This window comes from Ammospiza caudacuta, chromosome 21 (assembly GCF_027887145.1).
Source record: "Ammospiza caudacuta isolate bAmmCau1 chromosome 21, bAmmCau1.pri, whole genome shotgun sequence".
NCBI lineage: Eukaryota > Metazoa > Chordata > Aves > Passeriformes > Passerellidae > Ammospiza > Ammospiza caudacuta.
Window position 1 is genome coordinate 1317942 of NC_080613.1, and position 18062 is coordinate 1336003.

Here is an 18062-nt window from a genome sequence, read left to right on the forward strand (position 1 = left end):
CACCGGTGCTCATTTATTTCTTTCCATGTTGATTCTGGTAGAGGCTGAGCTGTGCATTGCATTAATGTTGTAGCGGGATGAAGTTATCCCACTTGTGGGTTGGTAGCAGCCAGAAGTGCAGGGAGTTGTTTACAGGAGCCCATGGATTCTGCCTTTCTATGGAAGCATTCAAGCAGCAAGCCCTGCACAGTCTGTTTGGCACAGTAGCTGCTCTCAGCTGGCCCCGTGCCCTCCTGCTGTTAGGCAGGGCAGAGGATGTGCCAGCTCCCGCCTTGTGCGGAGCAGAGCCTGCCTGCAAATCTGCTTGTAGTTAGCCCGGGGCCTTTTGGCAGCGCTCTGCAGCCCATTGATTTAGTTGCAATGCTTTTTCCTTAATATTTTCCATCTGGCCAACAATGACCTATAACGACAGACACAAAACAGAGTTTGAATTATGAGCAGCGTAATTGTGCAAATGCTTCCAAGTCTCACTCTAGAACCTGCAGCGATGGGTGCTGCAGCCAGGGGCTCCTTCCACAGTGCTGCTGCAGAGGAGAAGCCTTGGGGCTCTCTAGTTCCAGCCCTGTCCCACAGAAATGTGCACTCCAGTTAAACTGGGAGTGTGTTCCATTCTGGCCTCTCCTTGCTGTCTGTTGGTCCTGAGCTGGGGGTGCAGCTCCCACAGCCTCAGCTTCCTCACACTGCACACACTGCCAGGGCCAAACCCTGCCCTGGGGCCCTGGGCCAGGGGAGAGAGGGACCCTAGAGCAGGGCTGGGGCAGACAGGGCAAGAACTGAGTATGGAAATGCTCCAGGACATGCAGCAACAGGTTTGGGGCCTTGCACTGTCAGGGATGTTCTGAGCTCCCACCTGCAGCAGTAAAATATCAATGAGAAGGATCACAACAAAAATGTCAAGTGTTAGTAATGTACCACTACTGGTGGAATTGGATAAAGCTGATAGTACTTCATGCAGTCCAGCTACTTCACTGGTCTAGCCTTCTGACCAGAAACCAATTTTACTTAATTAATTAGGCCTTCATGTCACACCTTCTTTCGTTGCTGAACAACTGTAACAGAAGTAATTAAATCATGTCACTTTTTATTACCTTTGACTCTGGCTGACTGGCTTGGAAACTTCATCTCAGAGCTAATACAAACTGAATTAGTGCATCACCTTGGGGAAAACCCCCTCCCTGGCATCAAAAAGCAGGGAGGAAGTAGTTAAAGTACAAGATGGATAGATTCTCTCTTCCACAAATGGATCACTTTTGGGTTGCTGTCTGAAGGCTTACAAATGCATCTGTCAGGAGCAGGAGCATCCTGTCCCTGCTGATAGATGTGTACAACATTCCCAAAGAGATTACATGGCAACTTCCTCCTTCAAAACTGGAGCTGTGGCAGAGCCCTCGGGTTATGCAGAGGTAATTGGAGACGCTGGGGCTGATCCAGAGGTGGAACTGCCGAGAGGAGCTGCTTGAGTAACTTGTGCCTGTTGTTCAACAGGAACCCTGATCCAGGCACTGTAATCATGGGAGAGAGGCTCTGTGTGCCTTCCTAGAGGCAGAGTTCCCTGGGCTGTGCAGGGAGCCCAAATAAAACCCCTCATTTGTAACCCTGGCTGTTTATGAACATGGTTGATAAGGGACAGATCTTCCTCCACACTGAGCATTACCTGCACTAACTCCTCAGTATGTTTTAGAATTTATTATTGTTTGAATATTCAGAAAAAATGATTGTGGGCAGTTTCCTGGTTTAATCGTTTGCTTAAGCTGATGGTTAGACAAGAAGTCTCATAAATAAAAATTGGCCTTGCTGGCCAGGAAATGGGCCAGAAGGACTTTTCTGTTAATTAATGTCACACATTTTCAGGGATTCTGTGGATAGGTTCATCAGTGGTATTTCTGCAGGTGAAGATCAAGTGCTATAATTTTATGTGTTTATTTTTACATCTGAATGTTTGCTGTGAATCCTAAACCATCGTACAGGGTGGTCATAAAAACCTTCACTCAAATATCAGACTCAGACTTGATCTTTGTAGCCTTCCTATTGACATCTTGCTCTGCAAGTGCTTGTTTGCTGTAAGTAAGGTGATTTTTACATGCCTAGCCCAGTTCCTTGCATTCTCAAATTATCAGTTGCAAGTACCACAGCGCCGACATAATCATGAATTTTTCACTTGGCCCTTTCAGCTCTGCTTGTGGTTTAACTTTTATGACTTCCTACCAACTTTGCTTATTATTAGGAGCTGTGTGTGCTCCCTCTGAGTATGTGAATATTTCTTCCCTGTGATGAAGCTCCCTCACTGTGAAGGGAACTGTAAAACCTCTTGCTTCACTTAACTTTGTTTCTTGCCAGGAGGGAACAGGAGTGGTTTGGGGAATGCAGAAGAGAGGTGCATGTAATTGATTTCTGCTCTGTTACTGAAACACCCTCATTGCTACCCCAATGTCCTCTGTACTGATTTGCCACAGTGCAAGGATTCACTGTTGTGTCTCAGAACTCACACACAGGTATCACAGGTACACACCTGATGCTCAGCTTTGGCTGTTCAATATGTGGCAAATCCCTTTAGCAGCCGAGCACAGCTGGCTGCTGTGCAGTGGGGCTCTTGAACAGAGGTGTGTAAAATTCTTCTGGATGAGGCAAAGTGATGCAGAGTCCCCAGGCAGGTGCAAGGAAGAGATGCTTTATTGCTAAAACCAGGCCTTTTTAAGCAGCTAGGCTTTTATCAATTGCATAGTTTTAAATCATAACAAACATAATTCAACCAAACACCACGATATGAACACGTAATGGGTACAGAACTTATCTGCCTCTAATTCAGCTGAGTCACTTTCCCATAGCCCTCTTCTACCTAGCCAACGTAGCAGGCCTGAGCCATGGTTTTACCAGGGTAACAAGGCCCTTACTTTGTAAGGTGTTACCTATGTGCAACATTTTTCTTCCCTTCAGGAACTGATCTGCATTACAGATGGTGCCACCAGCTCTGTCCCAGAGTGGCTTTGGAGCTCGCTGCAGCACGTGCCAGAGCACAGGGCTTGGTGACTGGGAGGGAGCACTTTTGATTTATAATAAAAAGTTCATAATGCTACTGAAATTTCAGCTGAAACTTAGTACTAGAGGGCATAGCTTGACAAGCACATATGATTGGAGTCAGTAATGAAAAGGAGCTGTTTCTCTGGTCAAGGAAAAAGGGTTAATTTGCATTGGGATGAAAAGGCTGTTCAGGATCTACTATTTCAACCTGTGATAGACTTAACAGCAGGCTTTGATCCCCAAATGAAATGTGATGGATTTCAACTGATGCCAGATGTCTCAAACCTAGTGGGATCTCTGATTGTCTGCCACATCTAGAATTCTTTCTTCCAGCACTTTCATGTATGCTTTTAAACGTGGTTTGAGGAGAGAGATTCCTTGACAAGCTAAGCCTTTGGAATCCTCTCTCTGTATTGTCACTTTGGTGGGGATCTTGAGGCTCTCATGCTGTCTAGTGCATCCTGCTTTTTAAAATCAAGCTTCGTGTACTAAACTGCTCTAACTCCTTCATAACCAATTTTTTAAAGTCCAGATAATTTAGAGGCAGTATAATCTGTAATTTTTCTCAGTTTAAGGCTGTTCTTTACCCTCTCCATATTTGTTATTTAGAGCATTTTACCCTGGCTGAGTAGAGCCATTGGTCAGTGTGTTCCTGTTGGTGTTGAAGGGAACATAACTGTTGTTTTTGTACTCCAAGGATGTCTTGTTGCATTTCATATATCTCACTATGAAGTGCCAAGCCCTTCAGCATGCCCATCTTCTCACCCAGTGGGCTTTCTGGGATACCCTTTGCCCTTGGGTTTAAAGAAAGCATACAGACATAATTGTCAGGGTGTGCTGTAAATGCAAACAAATGTTTCTCTTATGTACCTTTATTCCTGTCACTCCTTCAGTCCTTTGCTCTCAAACATGCTTGAAGGGTCTGTGTTGGTCTTAAACTAAGCAAAGTAAGCACTTGCTGTTGGCAGTTATTTCTTGAGATGCTCCGTAAGATGAGATCCAGTTTTGTGGGGTTTAGTACTTCTAAAATATGTACATGAGTCATGCTTGAGCTGCATAACTTTGAACTGAATCATGGGATGATCATTCATGGGTAATAATCAAGGGAAGTTTGTTACAAAATTGGGAGAAATGCAGGAAGAAAAGACAAGGAGAGGCAGGGGTGCAGCTGGCTTTGTGCACTGGCAGGGGCACTCACAGTGGGGCAGGAAACCTGAACAAACAAATAAACAAATCAATGAAAAGCTGATGTTCAAAGGAGGCTGTTGGCCGCTCCTGGAAGGGAAGGTAATTCATCCACATGCACAGGGGTTGCTATGGAGATTTGGGGTGTCTGTGCTCGAGCTCCTGAGTGTGAGAAGGTGTCAATAGACCGAGTCTAGAGCACAGAATAACGAGGCACTGGGGCCCATGAGGTGCAGGGAAAACCTGAGAATTTCCCTGAACTGAGAATTTAGCTTATGAAATTCCCAAATGAGCCTGGAGATGCCTTGGTTCTTTCAAATGCGTTTTGTAAAGATGCTGCAAACACTGGGTGACGGAAGGAAAATAAGGTGGGAAAAAGAATTTAATAGTGTATTCCTGCAAGGAAAATAATAGCATGTGGAGAGTCATCCCTCTCCTGAGCAGAGAAATGGGATTACTTTTAAAAATCTGTAGTTTAATGTCATTTTACTTCATCTTAACTGTAAAAAATTAAGGTGAAATTTAGAAATAATTAAAAAGGGAAATTAATACTTTTAATGAAGGGAAGGAAAAGGTGTTTGGATTGTGTGGTTTTGCTATTTAAAATCATGTTTGCATAGAAGCCCTGAAGAGCATTGTGGCTTGGCAGATATAACTTAGTTCATCATTAGAACCATTACTAACCTAAAATAGAATGTGATTCCATGATTAGGAATAATGCTGGCTGGGGGAGAATCATTAGCTGCCAGGTACAGGAGGATGGAAAGAAGCAATACTGGATTTAAGTTTAAATTGCAGAGTTTTATCTTTAAATACAAGAAGTCCTAAGATAACAAGTCACCAGGAGACTGGAGTAACTTTTGATATGTTTTCCATCCTTGCATTTTTTCAAACACAGTGTTGGGATTATCCACAGAGATCCTTCTGAGCTCCTGCTGAGGCCCTGTCGTTTGTCCTGCAGGAATTGACAGGCACTGCGAGTCAGAAAATGTGTCCTGCTTCACCAGGAGCTTTCACTGGGTTCATACAGTGAAATGAAAAATGGCATAGTAATAGTAATAATAATAATAATAATAATAATAATAATAATAATAATAATTCCATCTCTTTTTCAATCTGCTGAATTTCCTTGGGATTTTCAGCTCTGTCCTAGGTGTGCTGGAGTTTTGCTGTTGGTTGCAGTGATGGTGTGGAGGGGACAGGGGGAGGAGCAGCTGCCCATGGGACACAGGTCACTGCTGCTGCAGAGTGTCACCCTGCTGGGCTCCAGGCTGACATCACTGCCACAGCCAAGGACCTGGGCACCAGGCAGGGAGTTATTGTTTGTTATTATCTGTTCTTCAGAGTCCATGAGTGAGGCGCTGGGTGTTTTAGTGGCACATGCAGGAGTAGTGCTGGCAGAAGATGCATTTGGCCTGAATTTCCTTGTCCTTACACTTTTGTCAGTGAAGTTGGTGATGATGTGTCTATAGTTCATGTAATAACTGGCGTCAGGATTGTATTTGTAGGTCACTGTAGATTATTGTGCTGAGCAAAAAGGTCAAGATTTGGGAACTCCATGAAACCAATCCTGGCTAATACAGACAGATTTTGTAAGCCTGTCACCACAGAGAAGTGTGCCCATCTGCAAAATGGAAATGACTGTTCTGTTTTGCAAGGGAGATGGCAGTTGGTTATGCTGTTATCAAAATATATATAGTATGTGTTATAAATAAATACGTGTTAAAAATTCCACTTCTGATCTGTGTGAATGGAAGGAGTAAAAGTTATGTGTGCTTGCAACTCAGTCTAGGAGGAGATGCTGCAGACATGTGTGGATGTCAGGCTGGTTTCTGAGTCCCACTGATTTCAGACAGGAGTTGTGCCTGAGTGCAGCTCAGCTCTGCACGGCCCAGGAGCCGCTCTGTGCTCCAGGGGTGGGAACCAAGGTGGGGCTTCACAGCTCCAGGGGACACCAAAGGTGCCACAGGTGCCCTTCCACGAGTGTTGGTGTCAGCACACCAGTAAAGGCAGTGCTGGAGCTGGCAGTGTTAAACATTACTTGTATAAACAGTTGCTATGGTAATTGGCAAATCTTCATAAATCATTTGAAAAGGCCCCCCTTGCCACTAGGGTTTGCTGCTGCTGCACTGGAACGTGGAGAGGTTTTGCTGCCAAGGCTCCCAAAGCCTGAAGTGCTCCCTGGCACTTGGGTTTGGTGAGTTCTGCACTCTCAGGTTGGTGTCCTGCTATTGCATTCTCCTCTCTGGTTGCCTGCTGCAAATAACACTGCAAAGTCTCTCCTTTTTTAAGTTGGCTTCACTGCACATTTACCTTTCTAAGAGCAAGCCAAAAGCTAAGGAAGAGCTGAAATTCAGATTGTTTTTGTTTTCTGTGCTCAGACACAGCCCTGCAGGGGCTGGGCTGCCCTGGGGCTGGAGCCCTGGAGGGAGAGGCTGGCTCTGGGCAATCTCACTGCAGAGCTTCCCTTCCTTTGCTTAACCTCTGACCTGGGAAAACAAGAGTTCATCAAAACTTCTGAGGGAGCTAAGAGGAAGGGGAAGTGTTTGGTTACAAATTAAATATGAGCAAGTCATAAGCCATAAATCTTCAGTAGTGCTACCAGTTGTGCTACTTAAGGTACAGAATATTTTGGGTTATAAACTCTGCCTGTGTTTCTTTGGAGGGGTGTTTAAAGGCTGCCTTGAGGATTTGCTTTCTTTAAGAAAAAAAAAATCCACATTTTTTTCCTCTTTCGTTTTGGCAGACATCTAGAAACAAATTCAGATAACTGTATTTCTTGGGGGATTTTTTAGGTTTTTTTCAACTTTAACTGGTCTCAGTTTGGGTCTAATAAAAGCAGAACTGGTTTATTCTTGAGTAGTCAACACACGGATTAAGTGATGAAGTAAGAGTGTTGAAGATGGCAGGATAAATCAGTTTTCTAATGTATCCAGAAATTTTGGGATAAGAGAGATCCTGAATTGTGTGGTGACAATAGAGGGGGGGTGACAACTGAAGTGAGATTGTCTGCATAATTTGCACAATTCTGTGGTGGGTTTGTCTTTGTTTGTCTTGCCCCTCTCTTGAGCAAGAGCCACACAGATGCCCCTGTGTTGTGGAGGGATGAGTTCTGCTTCAAATACCAGCTCATTTCCTCAGATTCCAAACTGGGACACTGTCCTCAGAAGGGGAAGTTATTCTCAGAACAGAAAAAGAAGCAGTTATGATGAGATGCTAACCCATCATTTGGAAACAAGGAGGAGGGAATGTTAAAAAAAGGACAATAGGTTCATCAGAGGATACTGGGGAAGAGAAGGGAAAGCCAGGGAGTACAAGGGTAGCAGAAATGGGGCTGTGTCTGCTTCTGTGGGGGTTTGCTGGTGTTCTGACATTGTGGGAATGTGAGATGTGTGGGCTGTTCTTATTGGAGTCACAGAGGCTCTTTCCTAGCGCCCAGTAAAAATGTGAGGTTGCTTTGGGCTGGAGTGTTCTCATGGCTGGAGCCTGCAGCTGTGCCATGCTGGGTGTGTGCAGGTAATGCAGGAACCCTGGGGGCTGCAGGGGGCTCAGCAGTGGGCACAGGGCCTGGCAGGGCAGGGCAGGGCAGGGCAGGGCAGGGGGAGCTCTGAAGGACACCCAGGTAATGCAGGAACCCTGGGGGCTGCAGGGGGCTCAGCAGTGGGCACAGCCCCGGGCAGATCAGGGCAGGGCAGTGGGCACAGGGCCTGGCAGGGCTCAGCAGTGGGCACAGGGCAGGGCAGGGCAGTGGGCACAGGCCCTGGCAGGGCAGGACAGGACAGGGCAGGGGGAGCTCTGAAGGACACCCAGGACCTGCCCCCATCTGGGGCTCAGCGTTGCTCCCTCGGGTCCCTGCTCTGGCTCCCCTGGGGAAGGGGAGGCCTGGGGGAACCTGCTTTTGTTTTCCTCTTTTACAAGACACGACACACAGACATTAGGAGCACAGCAATGGTTTTAAGGACTCTCATTTTAACTCTGTAAATGTATTTTTCTGGCCAAGTCCCTGAGCGATTAGGTGGAACTTTTAATGGTGCCTCTGTGGAAGCAGCTTTGGTTCCCCACTGCCAGGGAGCTTTCTGCCTTCCTGCTTTTCTGTCTCCTCAAACTCTTTTGATAGATGCCTTGCACGGATTTGTTTACCAGGTTCTTAATCTCTACTTAGCAGATATGTTTGGAGAGGATTTCTTGTTACCCTTGTAATGGCTTTTAACTCTGATGAAGTTTATTTAACTAAACAGAAAGAAAGAAACTTATCTTCTACCTAATCCTTCTGGATTGTTTACAATATAATGTCAAAGTTAAATGCTGTTTAAAGTGGTAATTGTCTGTCTTTCTCTCTATTCGAATACACACTCTGTAAAGATGTTTAGAGCGAATTAATTTCAACGATAATACTGTCATATAACATGAAAAGTTAAGTTGCTTATCAGTATATTTTGATAAGCTACTTACATTTTACAGTAGCATTTGCAGGCTTCAAACAAACGCTAATGATGGAGTGCCAGTCACTTTGTCTGTCTCACAGAGAGCTTCTCACCTCATTTATCACCAGAGCTGCTCAGCCAGGGACCACGGGGCACTCCATTCCTTACAGCTGTCAGGATGTAGTCATATTTTATAAAAACTTTAAATCCTGTCTAACTATATCAAAATAGAATCCATTTGCTTCAGAAAGCAGCTGTGATTAAAGAGCATCAGGGAGTGCATCTCTGGCTGGCTCTGCATTCGCTGCAGCCGAGGGAAGTTCCTGACTGGTGTTGGGAGAGGGACTGAAATACAGAAATACAGAACTGTGCCATGAAAACTGTGCCATGAAAACCCTACCAAAACTGCAGGGAAAAGGAACACCCTCACTGTCTTACTTTGTGCAGTGGAGATGTAAAGTAAATGAAAAAGATGTGACTTTTCTGTGTGTTCCCCTTTTTGATTTTGTTTCTTCCTCTCTTTTGGAAGTTGTGTGCATGTACTGAAGGTGAAGTTTCTGTTTGACTGAAGCAAGGGCCAGGCCAAATACAGTGATGGAATAAGGTTTTAAAACAATTAAAAACTGAGATACTGATGATTCAGTTTTCAAAGTCCACTTGTATTAGGATTCAAACCAAAATAACTATCTTTTCTTTTTTTCATTTTTCTTTTTTGTTCCAGTTACCTCCCGTGGTTTGAAGTCTTTTATAAACTGCTCAATGTCTTGGCAGATTATTCAGCAAAAGGACAGGTATTATTCTAAATACTGACCCTCCTTTTCCTATCACAGTATCAAATGAATGAGGGTGAGAGTATGAAAGCAGCTGTTTGAAGAAGTGCTTCTATCAGAGATGACCATGTGAATTATTAATCTGTATGATGCAATGATACAGAAGATCATATTCAGCTTGGCAAGTGCCTCTGAAAAATAAATACACATTTAATTTTCTTTTTGAAAAAGATAAAGAGCAAGACTGTGGCTGTGGATCTGACCCAAGTCCCTGCAGCCACCCATGCTGGCTTTCCTGACTCCCTGAGCTGTGTTCAGCACAGCTCCTGTAACTCTGCAGCTCCCATATTGGAGGGTCCCATCAGCCTCTGCCAGCTGTCTGATCCAACTTTGGCATGGGCAGTAAAAGTAGAACTGATCTTACAAATGCAAAATGTTTACCCACCCCTCTGGCCTACCCTGCCCTTCTGCCTCAGGGTTTACCTTGTGCAGCAGTGTTTGCTCAATATTCCTGGTTTATTCTCATTTCAGGATAGTCAGAGGAGTGAGCTCCTAGAAACATTTCATAAACTCACCATCCCTGAGCCAGGAACCTCTGTTCATCTTGGAGTGGTAAGTGTGGGGGGAGATGAAAACTGAGGTGTTTAATATTCATTCCATGCCATACCAGAGGAATGTCCAAAGCAGTCCTCTCTCCTGGAGCTTGTACACAGGTGGTGTTTTCCTGGGAGGGGCTGTGAAATTCCCTTTTCACAACTGGGGCCCACTGCTTCCCTCTCCCTAACCTCAGATGTGTTTGAAATGCAGTGGCTTGGAGGAAGGCAGTGTGGATTCCCCTGGGAATGTCTCACCCTGCCCTGGGTGACCTGCAGGAGGTCAGGAGCACAGCAGGACATTTATTGCCCCCACTCTGCACAGCTCCTGGCCCTGGGGGTTTGGAGGGGGAGCAGGCTGGGAAGCAAACAGGCACTTACCTGGCACAGGGACTGTTAACTGCTCATCACATTTTCTGGCTCCTTCTCTTCCTTCCCCTTGCCTCAAAAAACCTCGCACAACAAAGCATTTATTTCATTTTTCTATTTTGTGAGAAAATTAGGCAAGCTCACTGACAGTATAGATGTGGGATTTTAATGATAGGATTGTATTTTGAATTGAATCTTTTGGGGGTTTTGTGTTGATTTTAGCAGCCCAGCCTCGTGCTGCAGGCTGTGCTGAGCACTGCAGGTGCTCCTTGCTGCTGCTGCCAGCTGAGAGTCCCTGTGGGCCCTCCTGGGAAGGCTCCCTTGCGTTTCCTTTGCTCCCCTTGAAGCCCTCTCTGGCACGAAGCAGCTCGTGCCCCTTGCTCCCCCAGGGCTGTGTGCCCTGCTGCTCCCAGCTGGCCCTGGGCACGGCCCCAGCCCCTCCAGGACCCCTCCTGAGGAGCAGCCCTTCTGGTTGGGGATGAGCTGTCTCCCAGACCAGGGGCACTGGGCATATTCCAGTTTTTTCATACCAGTGGTTCCAAGGAATGCTGCTGCCTGTCTCCCCTGGTCTCAGACATTTCATGGGCAATGGAGCAAGAAAGGATAGAAAAAAGCAGCCCAGGGACCTGTCTTTCTGATTTTATTTTGGCTGTTTGTGAGCCATTGAAGGGTCAGAGTGAGGTTCCTCTGTGTGGTGCTGCTCTCAGTGCTGTTCCTCTGCCGCGGCATTGCATCTTTGCAACCAAACCAAAGCAAACCAAAGCAGTGAAGCATCAGAAAGCAAAACTTGTGTTTCTCATTTAGTGTCTCCCTTCAGTGGAGCTGTGGTCCCTGCCTGCTATTTCAGGTTACTGCCTGATCAGGAAGCACTGAGATGGCTGAGATTTGTGTGCAAGAGAATTGTGCCAATTGTGGAGCTATGCCAAGGATGGAACAGCCTTTGAGGCTTCAGCCAGTAATTAACAAGTAGCCATAAGACAAATTGTGAAAATTTTAAAGATTATATGAATTGTATGCAAGTTCCCTTCTCTCCTTTCCAAAGCCCTGACCAAGGATCATGGAAGTCATCTGTGCTCAGACTGGGAGCTGCACTGAACCTGGGCTCCTGGAATGCAGGCAGTTAAAAATACTGAACAATGTCATGGATTATAAAAATTCGAGAGCAATATGATCTGGCAAAATGTGCTTTTAGGGTGTATAAAAGTGACCTAGGAGTTTGCAGTATTTCTCAGGTAAGCAGGCATTGAGCCTTAGGAAGCATTTCCCAGTACATTTCCACAATTCCCCCTTGGCTGGGATGAGGCTCTGTGGTGCTGTGGGTCACAGGAGGCCCTGCTGCTGCTGCTGCTGCTTCCTGGGGTCCATCCTGCCGTGGACAGGGCAAGGATGGCCTGAGTTACAGCCTGCCTGGAGCTCCTGGGATCTCTCACAGCCACTGGGAGCCTGACTGTGGCAGCAGCTCTGGAGAACAAAACCATGGGATACAACTTTCCAGGAGCATTTGATACTTTCTATCTTACTGCATTTCCTGTTGCCCCTGTGATCTGGGGACCCAGCCTGTGGAGTCCAGGGAGCTCAGGCTGATAGTTGGTAACAAATGTTCTGTCATTTTTACTTAGCTGAGCAACTGCTGTTCCTGCTGATACCAATACCAAGCAATAGATTTAGATTGCTTTGATTGCTTTCAACATTATTGAAATAATCAATATTTGCTCTTTTTGTAGCACTCTTACTTTACTGTGCCTGACACCAGAGAGCTTCCCAGTATACCTGAAAATGTGAGTATTTGGGAGGACCCTACACTTCATTGTTTCCATGTAATGCCAGCAGCTACATAGATAACAAACATTGCTCTGTTTGGCATAGATTTTATTCTATAAAATACTGAGCATTCAGGAGCTGCCAGTCTGCATGTGTGGTTAAAAGCTGACCTGAGTGAAGGAGAAGGTACTGATGGGCAGGTTGATGTGGGTAAAACAGCAGCTCTGCTCGCCCTTCACTTCCACCCCTCTGGAACAATGACCTGAGAGGGCAGGGAAGATGCTCTGCTTGCTAGGTGGCTCCTGAGAATGCCAGCACACCTGGGCCCTGCAGAGCCACTTTTTGGGAGACTTTTTAAGCCTCACACAGCTGTGTGTGTTCCAACCTGGCTCAGCTTTCCAGCCAGATGATGAGTCTGTGGGGAGACAATGCTGGCATTTGCTTCTCTTAAATACTCTTTAATGTGCTCCTGCTCTGTCTCAGCCAAACTCCTGTGCCTGACATCTCAGTTTTCCTCCTGAGCATTTTGCGGTCGGTCTCAGCATCATATCCTTCAGCTGATGGCATGAAAGGAAAAAGGGAATCATCAAGACATTCCATCTCATTTGTGGGTGATTTGTATAGCAGATAGCATTCGGGGCTTTTTGTTTGCCTTTCAAAACACTGTTGCTGCTTTTTCTGTGTTGCAGACTCTTCATACTGACACATATTCTGACAGGAAATTTAATAGATGTGCTCTTTCTTCTGAGGTGCTTTATTTTTGTGCAAATATGATATGCTGGGCGTAATTCAGGAATCAATTCCTGAGTCTAAACCAGCCATCAAATCTTGTCCTAATACATAGAATCATAAAATCCCAGAATGATTTGGTTGGAAGGGACCTTAAAGCCTATCCAGTGCCACCCCATGCCATGGGCAGCAGCACCTCCCACTATCCCAGGGTTGTGTAATTTCTTAGGAGGTTTTTATCTACCTGTTAAAGCAACCTTCCTGTGGAAGTGGAGCATATTAGGGAATAATACAAGGAGATTTAATGGGCATAGTCTGCTGTATTTTAACCAATTGACCTGATTTATTAAAAGTTCCACACATCTTACCAGGAATTGCATTTAAAACACATATTAGCAAAAGTTTTAGTGGTGCCAAATTTCGAAGTTGGATGTGATGATGACTGGGGAGCTGCAGAGAGCTCTGTTGGGAGTGTTGACAAACCTCTTGGAATTACCTGACTTTGTGTCAGATCAATGTGTTTAGTGAGTCACAGAGCCATTTAATTTAGCATGGGCACTTTTCTGTACCAGCAGCTCATTCCCTGCTTCAGGAGATGTGAGTTGTGTGATGGATGTGTAAATGCAGAGTGACTTCAGAAATAAATGGGGCTGGTTTAAGGAAATACAGTGCAAGACTGAAATTCCTGGTGCTAGCTGTTGTGTTTCAGAAATAGCAGGTAAGTTAACAGGCTGAAATGATGGCATTTTCTTGGGGGTGATGTCCTGTGTATTTTTGTATCACTCAGTCCATCTTCCTCTTCTGATAGTGGAAGAGAAGTAGTGATTTTTAATCTCAAAAGTCAGTGTAGTCAGTGTATGCTTATTGATATTAGATAGCAAATGATCAGATGGATGATTGATCTGGGAATAAACTTTCAAAGGAGTGTGAGGGAGCTTTGTAGTGCTCTTGGTGAATTTTGAGAGGAGTGGGGATACCTGTTCTGAAAATCCCCCTTTTTACTGCCCCAAGAAAGGTTTAAATCCTAGGAAGCAAAATACATAACAATTACCCTGCAAACTGGAACGCTTTCATTTGTATTTATTTAACTCATTCATGGTTTTGTCACTTACGAGACATGTCTTTCAAAATACATGTGTAAGTCCCAATTTCAGCTTCAGAGCTGACAGCTTTCTTATAAATACAACTTCGAGGGAACACGTGAATCTCCTCAGTACCAATACATTTCCATGCAGCCCACATGGTTCCCAGGTGTCCTTGGCAAATCTCAGAGAGCAGACAAGACAGAAACCTTATAAATCCTTCCATCTGAAGGTACATTTGTGTGTCATGTCATCGCAATAAAGTCGATGAAAGAACAATTGCAAATCGAGTCCCCACGTCTCTTCCTCCCGCAGTGGAGGCTGCTGCCTCACAAACAGATCCGTGCGGGGCAGGGCTGCATCCTCAGGCTGGATGCAGGGGCTGTGTGCTGCTTGTGCTGTGCCCCTGAGCTGGGTGCCATCAAGGGAGTTCAGGGCTCCTTAAAAATTCCTTTAATTCCCACTATTAGCAAGAATTGTGTCGTCACGCGCTGTGTTTTGGCATGGTGGCAGGGTGGGTGAGAGGGGGAAGAAGAGCCTAGAGAAGACAGCTTATGTTTAGACAAAAATATCATGTTAATCAGCACAGATGGGATGAGAAATACAGAAAAAGTACATGATAGTTTAATAGGTTTTTGGCAAAATGTGTTGGCTTTTTTTTTTCCTCCTTTGAGTGTACCTGTCTGTGGCTCCAGCTCTGCTGTAACAAAGACCTGAATGATTGTTTTATTTTACATGTTTGAAGCCAACCATAATGAGCTCAGTTTTTATCCCTCTACATACTGGTACCAAAGTCTCCCAAATACAATGCTTAATTTTCCTTCAGCTCTTTGTGTTTGGATGGCAAGCTGGGGAACATATTTTTGCACAGTATGAAGCATCTTGGCAGACTTCTCAGGCCAAGTATCTTGGATCTGTCAAAAGTGCTAATAGGCTTTGTTGAGCTTCTTTAAGTTTCTAAATCATATTTGCTTTTTGCTTTTCTGCACTTTTTAATTTAAGGATGATTAAGATTGCACTTGAATTCATGACTAATCTAATTTTTCTCTCACATGTGCTTTTTGTATAAGGCTGTCTTTATCCTATAGCAACCCTTTCATGTCTGTAAGAAGCTATTTGGAAACAAATTCCCTAATTCAGCATTTTTTGGTATTACCTTTTCCTCCACCTCTCCCCTTTTCTTTAATTTCTCTGTTTTAAGAAGTGAAGTGCTCAGAGATAATTCCCTTCCTCCTTCCTCAGGTCCCCAGGGCAGTGCTCCTGTCTCCCACCCAGGGATGTCCCCCAAGTGAGGGGCTCAGTTCAGACAACTGGGTTTGTGTGTGTGAAAGGACCACATGTGTTCCAATAGTCAGAATTGTTTTAGCACAGGCTGAGCTCACAGCCAAATTTGATGTACTAGAATTGGCCTCTGAGAGCTGCTTTTAGTTTTGGGATGTGGGTTTTTGGTACTTTATCAGGCAGCTTTGAAGTCTCCATAAAAGTGACAGAATTTTTTTTTTCTCAGAGAAGTATCATGTATTCAAAAGCTGTGTGTTAAAAATCATCACTCTTATTACTCCAAGACCCAGCTTCCCAAAACTTAGAGGAGAGATACTGCAGTTAGAAAGGCTTCTGCTATAAGATGAAATCCTGCTTTCTTTTGTTAAGCCACGTACTGGATGTAACACAATAGAAGGATGAAACCTCTTTGGTTTGGGGTTTTGTTTTGGTTTTTTGGGTTTTTTTTTTTTGTTAAGGACTCTTGGTTTTGTAATATATGAGTCAAAAATGATTTTTCTCTCTCCCCAGAGAAATCTGACAGAGTATTTTGTAGCAGTTGATGTCAACAACATGCTGCATCTCTACGCCAGTATGTTGTACGAGCGCCGCATCCTCATTTGCTGCAGTAAGCTGAGCACTGTAAGTAAAATGCACAAGAATGTCCTCTCTTGACAGTATTTAATTTCTTTTAATCACAGTCAGATATAGGAAATTAACAGATTATCTCCAGGTCTGTCTTTCAACCTCAGTTATGCAGCCCCAGCTCAGTTCTGTGCCTTATTGTGAAGGTTTTGTGGAACTTCTGTTGGCCCCTGATGTTCAAAAGAATTTTTTGGGTACAGGCATTTTTGTGGCTGTTTGGTACATGAATGTTCAAAGACTTATGCCATGGTGCAGTCCTTTATTCAGAATTTACTTGACAGGGAAAAAAAAAGATAAATGCCACTGTCAAATGGATATTCCAGTGACCTCTCCTGGGTGGACCAGAGGAGTGGGCTGAAGTACATTGACAATGCACAGTTTTGCAGTTGTGTTTGATAAGGTTTAGTCTTAATGCTCCTTAGGCTCCGTCAAGTGTCTGAGAGATGAAAGCTGCTGAATATTCTAGAGCACTCTCTTCTAAAAATGGCTGGAGATCAAAACAAGCACAGGGCTTGATTCAGTTCAAAGTTTTGTGTTATGCATTTCAAGGTTTAGCAGTCAATAAGATTGTGATTTTCTTTATGAAAGCAAATGCTCTGTGGTCGTGTTTGCTCTGTAAATGGCTATTGATTGCTTTCCTTTGTGAGTGCTGAAGATGGTTTAACTAATTTTGGTTTCTAGTGCTGTGGGCTGAGCACTCGAGCTGTCCTGGCTGAGGAACAGCTGCCATTTCCATTTCCTGGGGCTGGAACTGGTGTCTGGCTGTACCACCAGAGCTGCTTGGTGCTTGAGATTCAAACTGCTCCATGGCAAGGCTGGAGCCACAAACCCTTGTAAGGATGGTCTGTCAGCACAGGGCAGAGAAGTGAGAGGAGTAAGACCTCAGATATAATCTCAGAATAACTATCACAATATCACTTTGAAAGTAAGTGAAAGGAGAATTATAATAGCCTCTGGCACCTAATAACAATTATTAATAATGTTTACAATCAATCCCACATTTAACTGAAAGCATTTAAGTATTGTAAAGTTTAATTACAGAAAACTTGTAAAATCTTAACTTCTCTATCTGCCACATGTTCTGTGTCCTCACTACTAAAATAAGGAAAATTCCATCCTGGTCTGGTAATGGAATAAAATGAAGGAGAGGTGTTTATTTCAGCAACCTACAGAATGAAAAGAACAGTAAATGATCAGAGAGGAGGGAAGAAGAGAAGGGCTGCCCAAAGCATTTCAGAGGTTGTGTGGTTGGTTGGTTTAATCTCTCCCTTTGTGACAGAGCCTGGGAAGAGGAATTACTTACCTGTCACTGTGCTTTCCTTAATGAGCCAGTTCACAAGTGGGGCTGGGTTTTTTTCCTCTCTTTCTGCTGTTTCTCTTCCTTTTGCCTCTGTCCAAGATAAAAGCACGTCTGGTCCTTGGGAGGGAGGGGTATTCATACCGTGTGTTCTTAGCTTACAAGTTTCTCTATAAACTGCTGGCAGCTTGGAGTGCAGTGTGAGGCAGGTTGGAGGAGCTGGGCCCGAGCCAGCGGTTGCCGCTCGCCGTTCCAGCCCAGGAACATTCTCTGCTCCCAGGCTGTGCTTGGCAGTGCCAAGGCCTTGTCCCTGGAAAGGAACCAAAGCCCCATCCCCGAGTGCAGCCAGCCTGGGGGGCTGCTCAGGGGCTGCTGCCTTTGTCTGGAGCTTTTGGCTTTGTAACACAGGACTGGGAGGGACCTGTTTGCAGTTCATTTCTGTTAGCTTCAGACTCAGGGCTTGAATTTAGTACCAGGTAAGAGAGAGAAAATGAAACCACCCTGGGTAGAAAGGCTTTTATGGTGGAACGAATTCTGTGCCACAATACATGATCTCAAATTCAAATTTTGATTTTAAATATCCTTATATCCTTAAGTTGAATAAGATTTAAAGGTAACGTTACAAAGCTGTGTTTGTTAGCTATTTTATAAACCATATGTACTGAACCTATGGAGAAATTATAACTGTTTGCTTGGATTGTGTTCTTCTTCTCTACAAATGGAAAAGCAGATAATTTCTCAAAAATGTTAAAACAGGTACTCCTGTTAAATTTTGTACATATTCTGTGATCTAACTCCTGAAGGAAGGCAGTGCAGTGTATCTGCTAATAAAGCATTGGTAGGAAAGCAGAATTGATTCTTTACTTTCTTGCCTCCAAGTTCAGCATTTGAAGCTCAGGGTTTGTCTCACTCACGCTGTGGTTTCTGTG

General features: G+C 44.5%; 1 protein-coding gene across 4 annotated transcripts in view; it reads left to right on the plus strand.

Moving 5' to 3' along the window:
• DENND1A (DENN domain containing 1A) overlaps positions 1 to 18062 on the plus strand; it is a 145886-nt gene that overhangs the window by 54068 nt on the left and 73756 nt on the right. For all 4 annotated transcript variants that reach the window (XM_058818155.1, XM_058818153.1, XM_058818156.1 and 1 more), the window contains exons 6-9: positions 9349 to 9418; positions 9929 to 10009; positions 12084 to 12137; positions 15723 to 15833. In XM_058818155.1, the coding sequence (XP_058674138.1) occupies positions 9349 to 9418; positions 9929 to 10009; positions 12084 to 12137; positions 15723 to 15833 (316 nt within the window). The remainder of the gene's footprint in view (positions 1 to 9348; positions 9419 to 9928; positions 10010 to 12083; positions 12138 to 15722; positions 15834 to 18062) is intronic.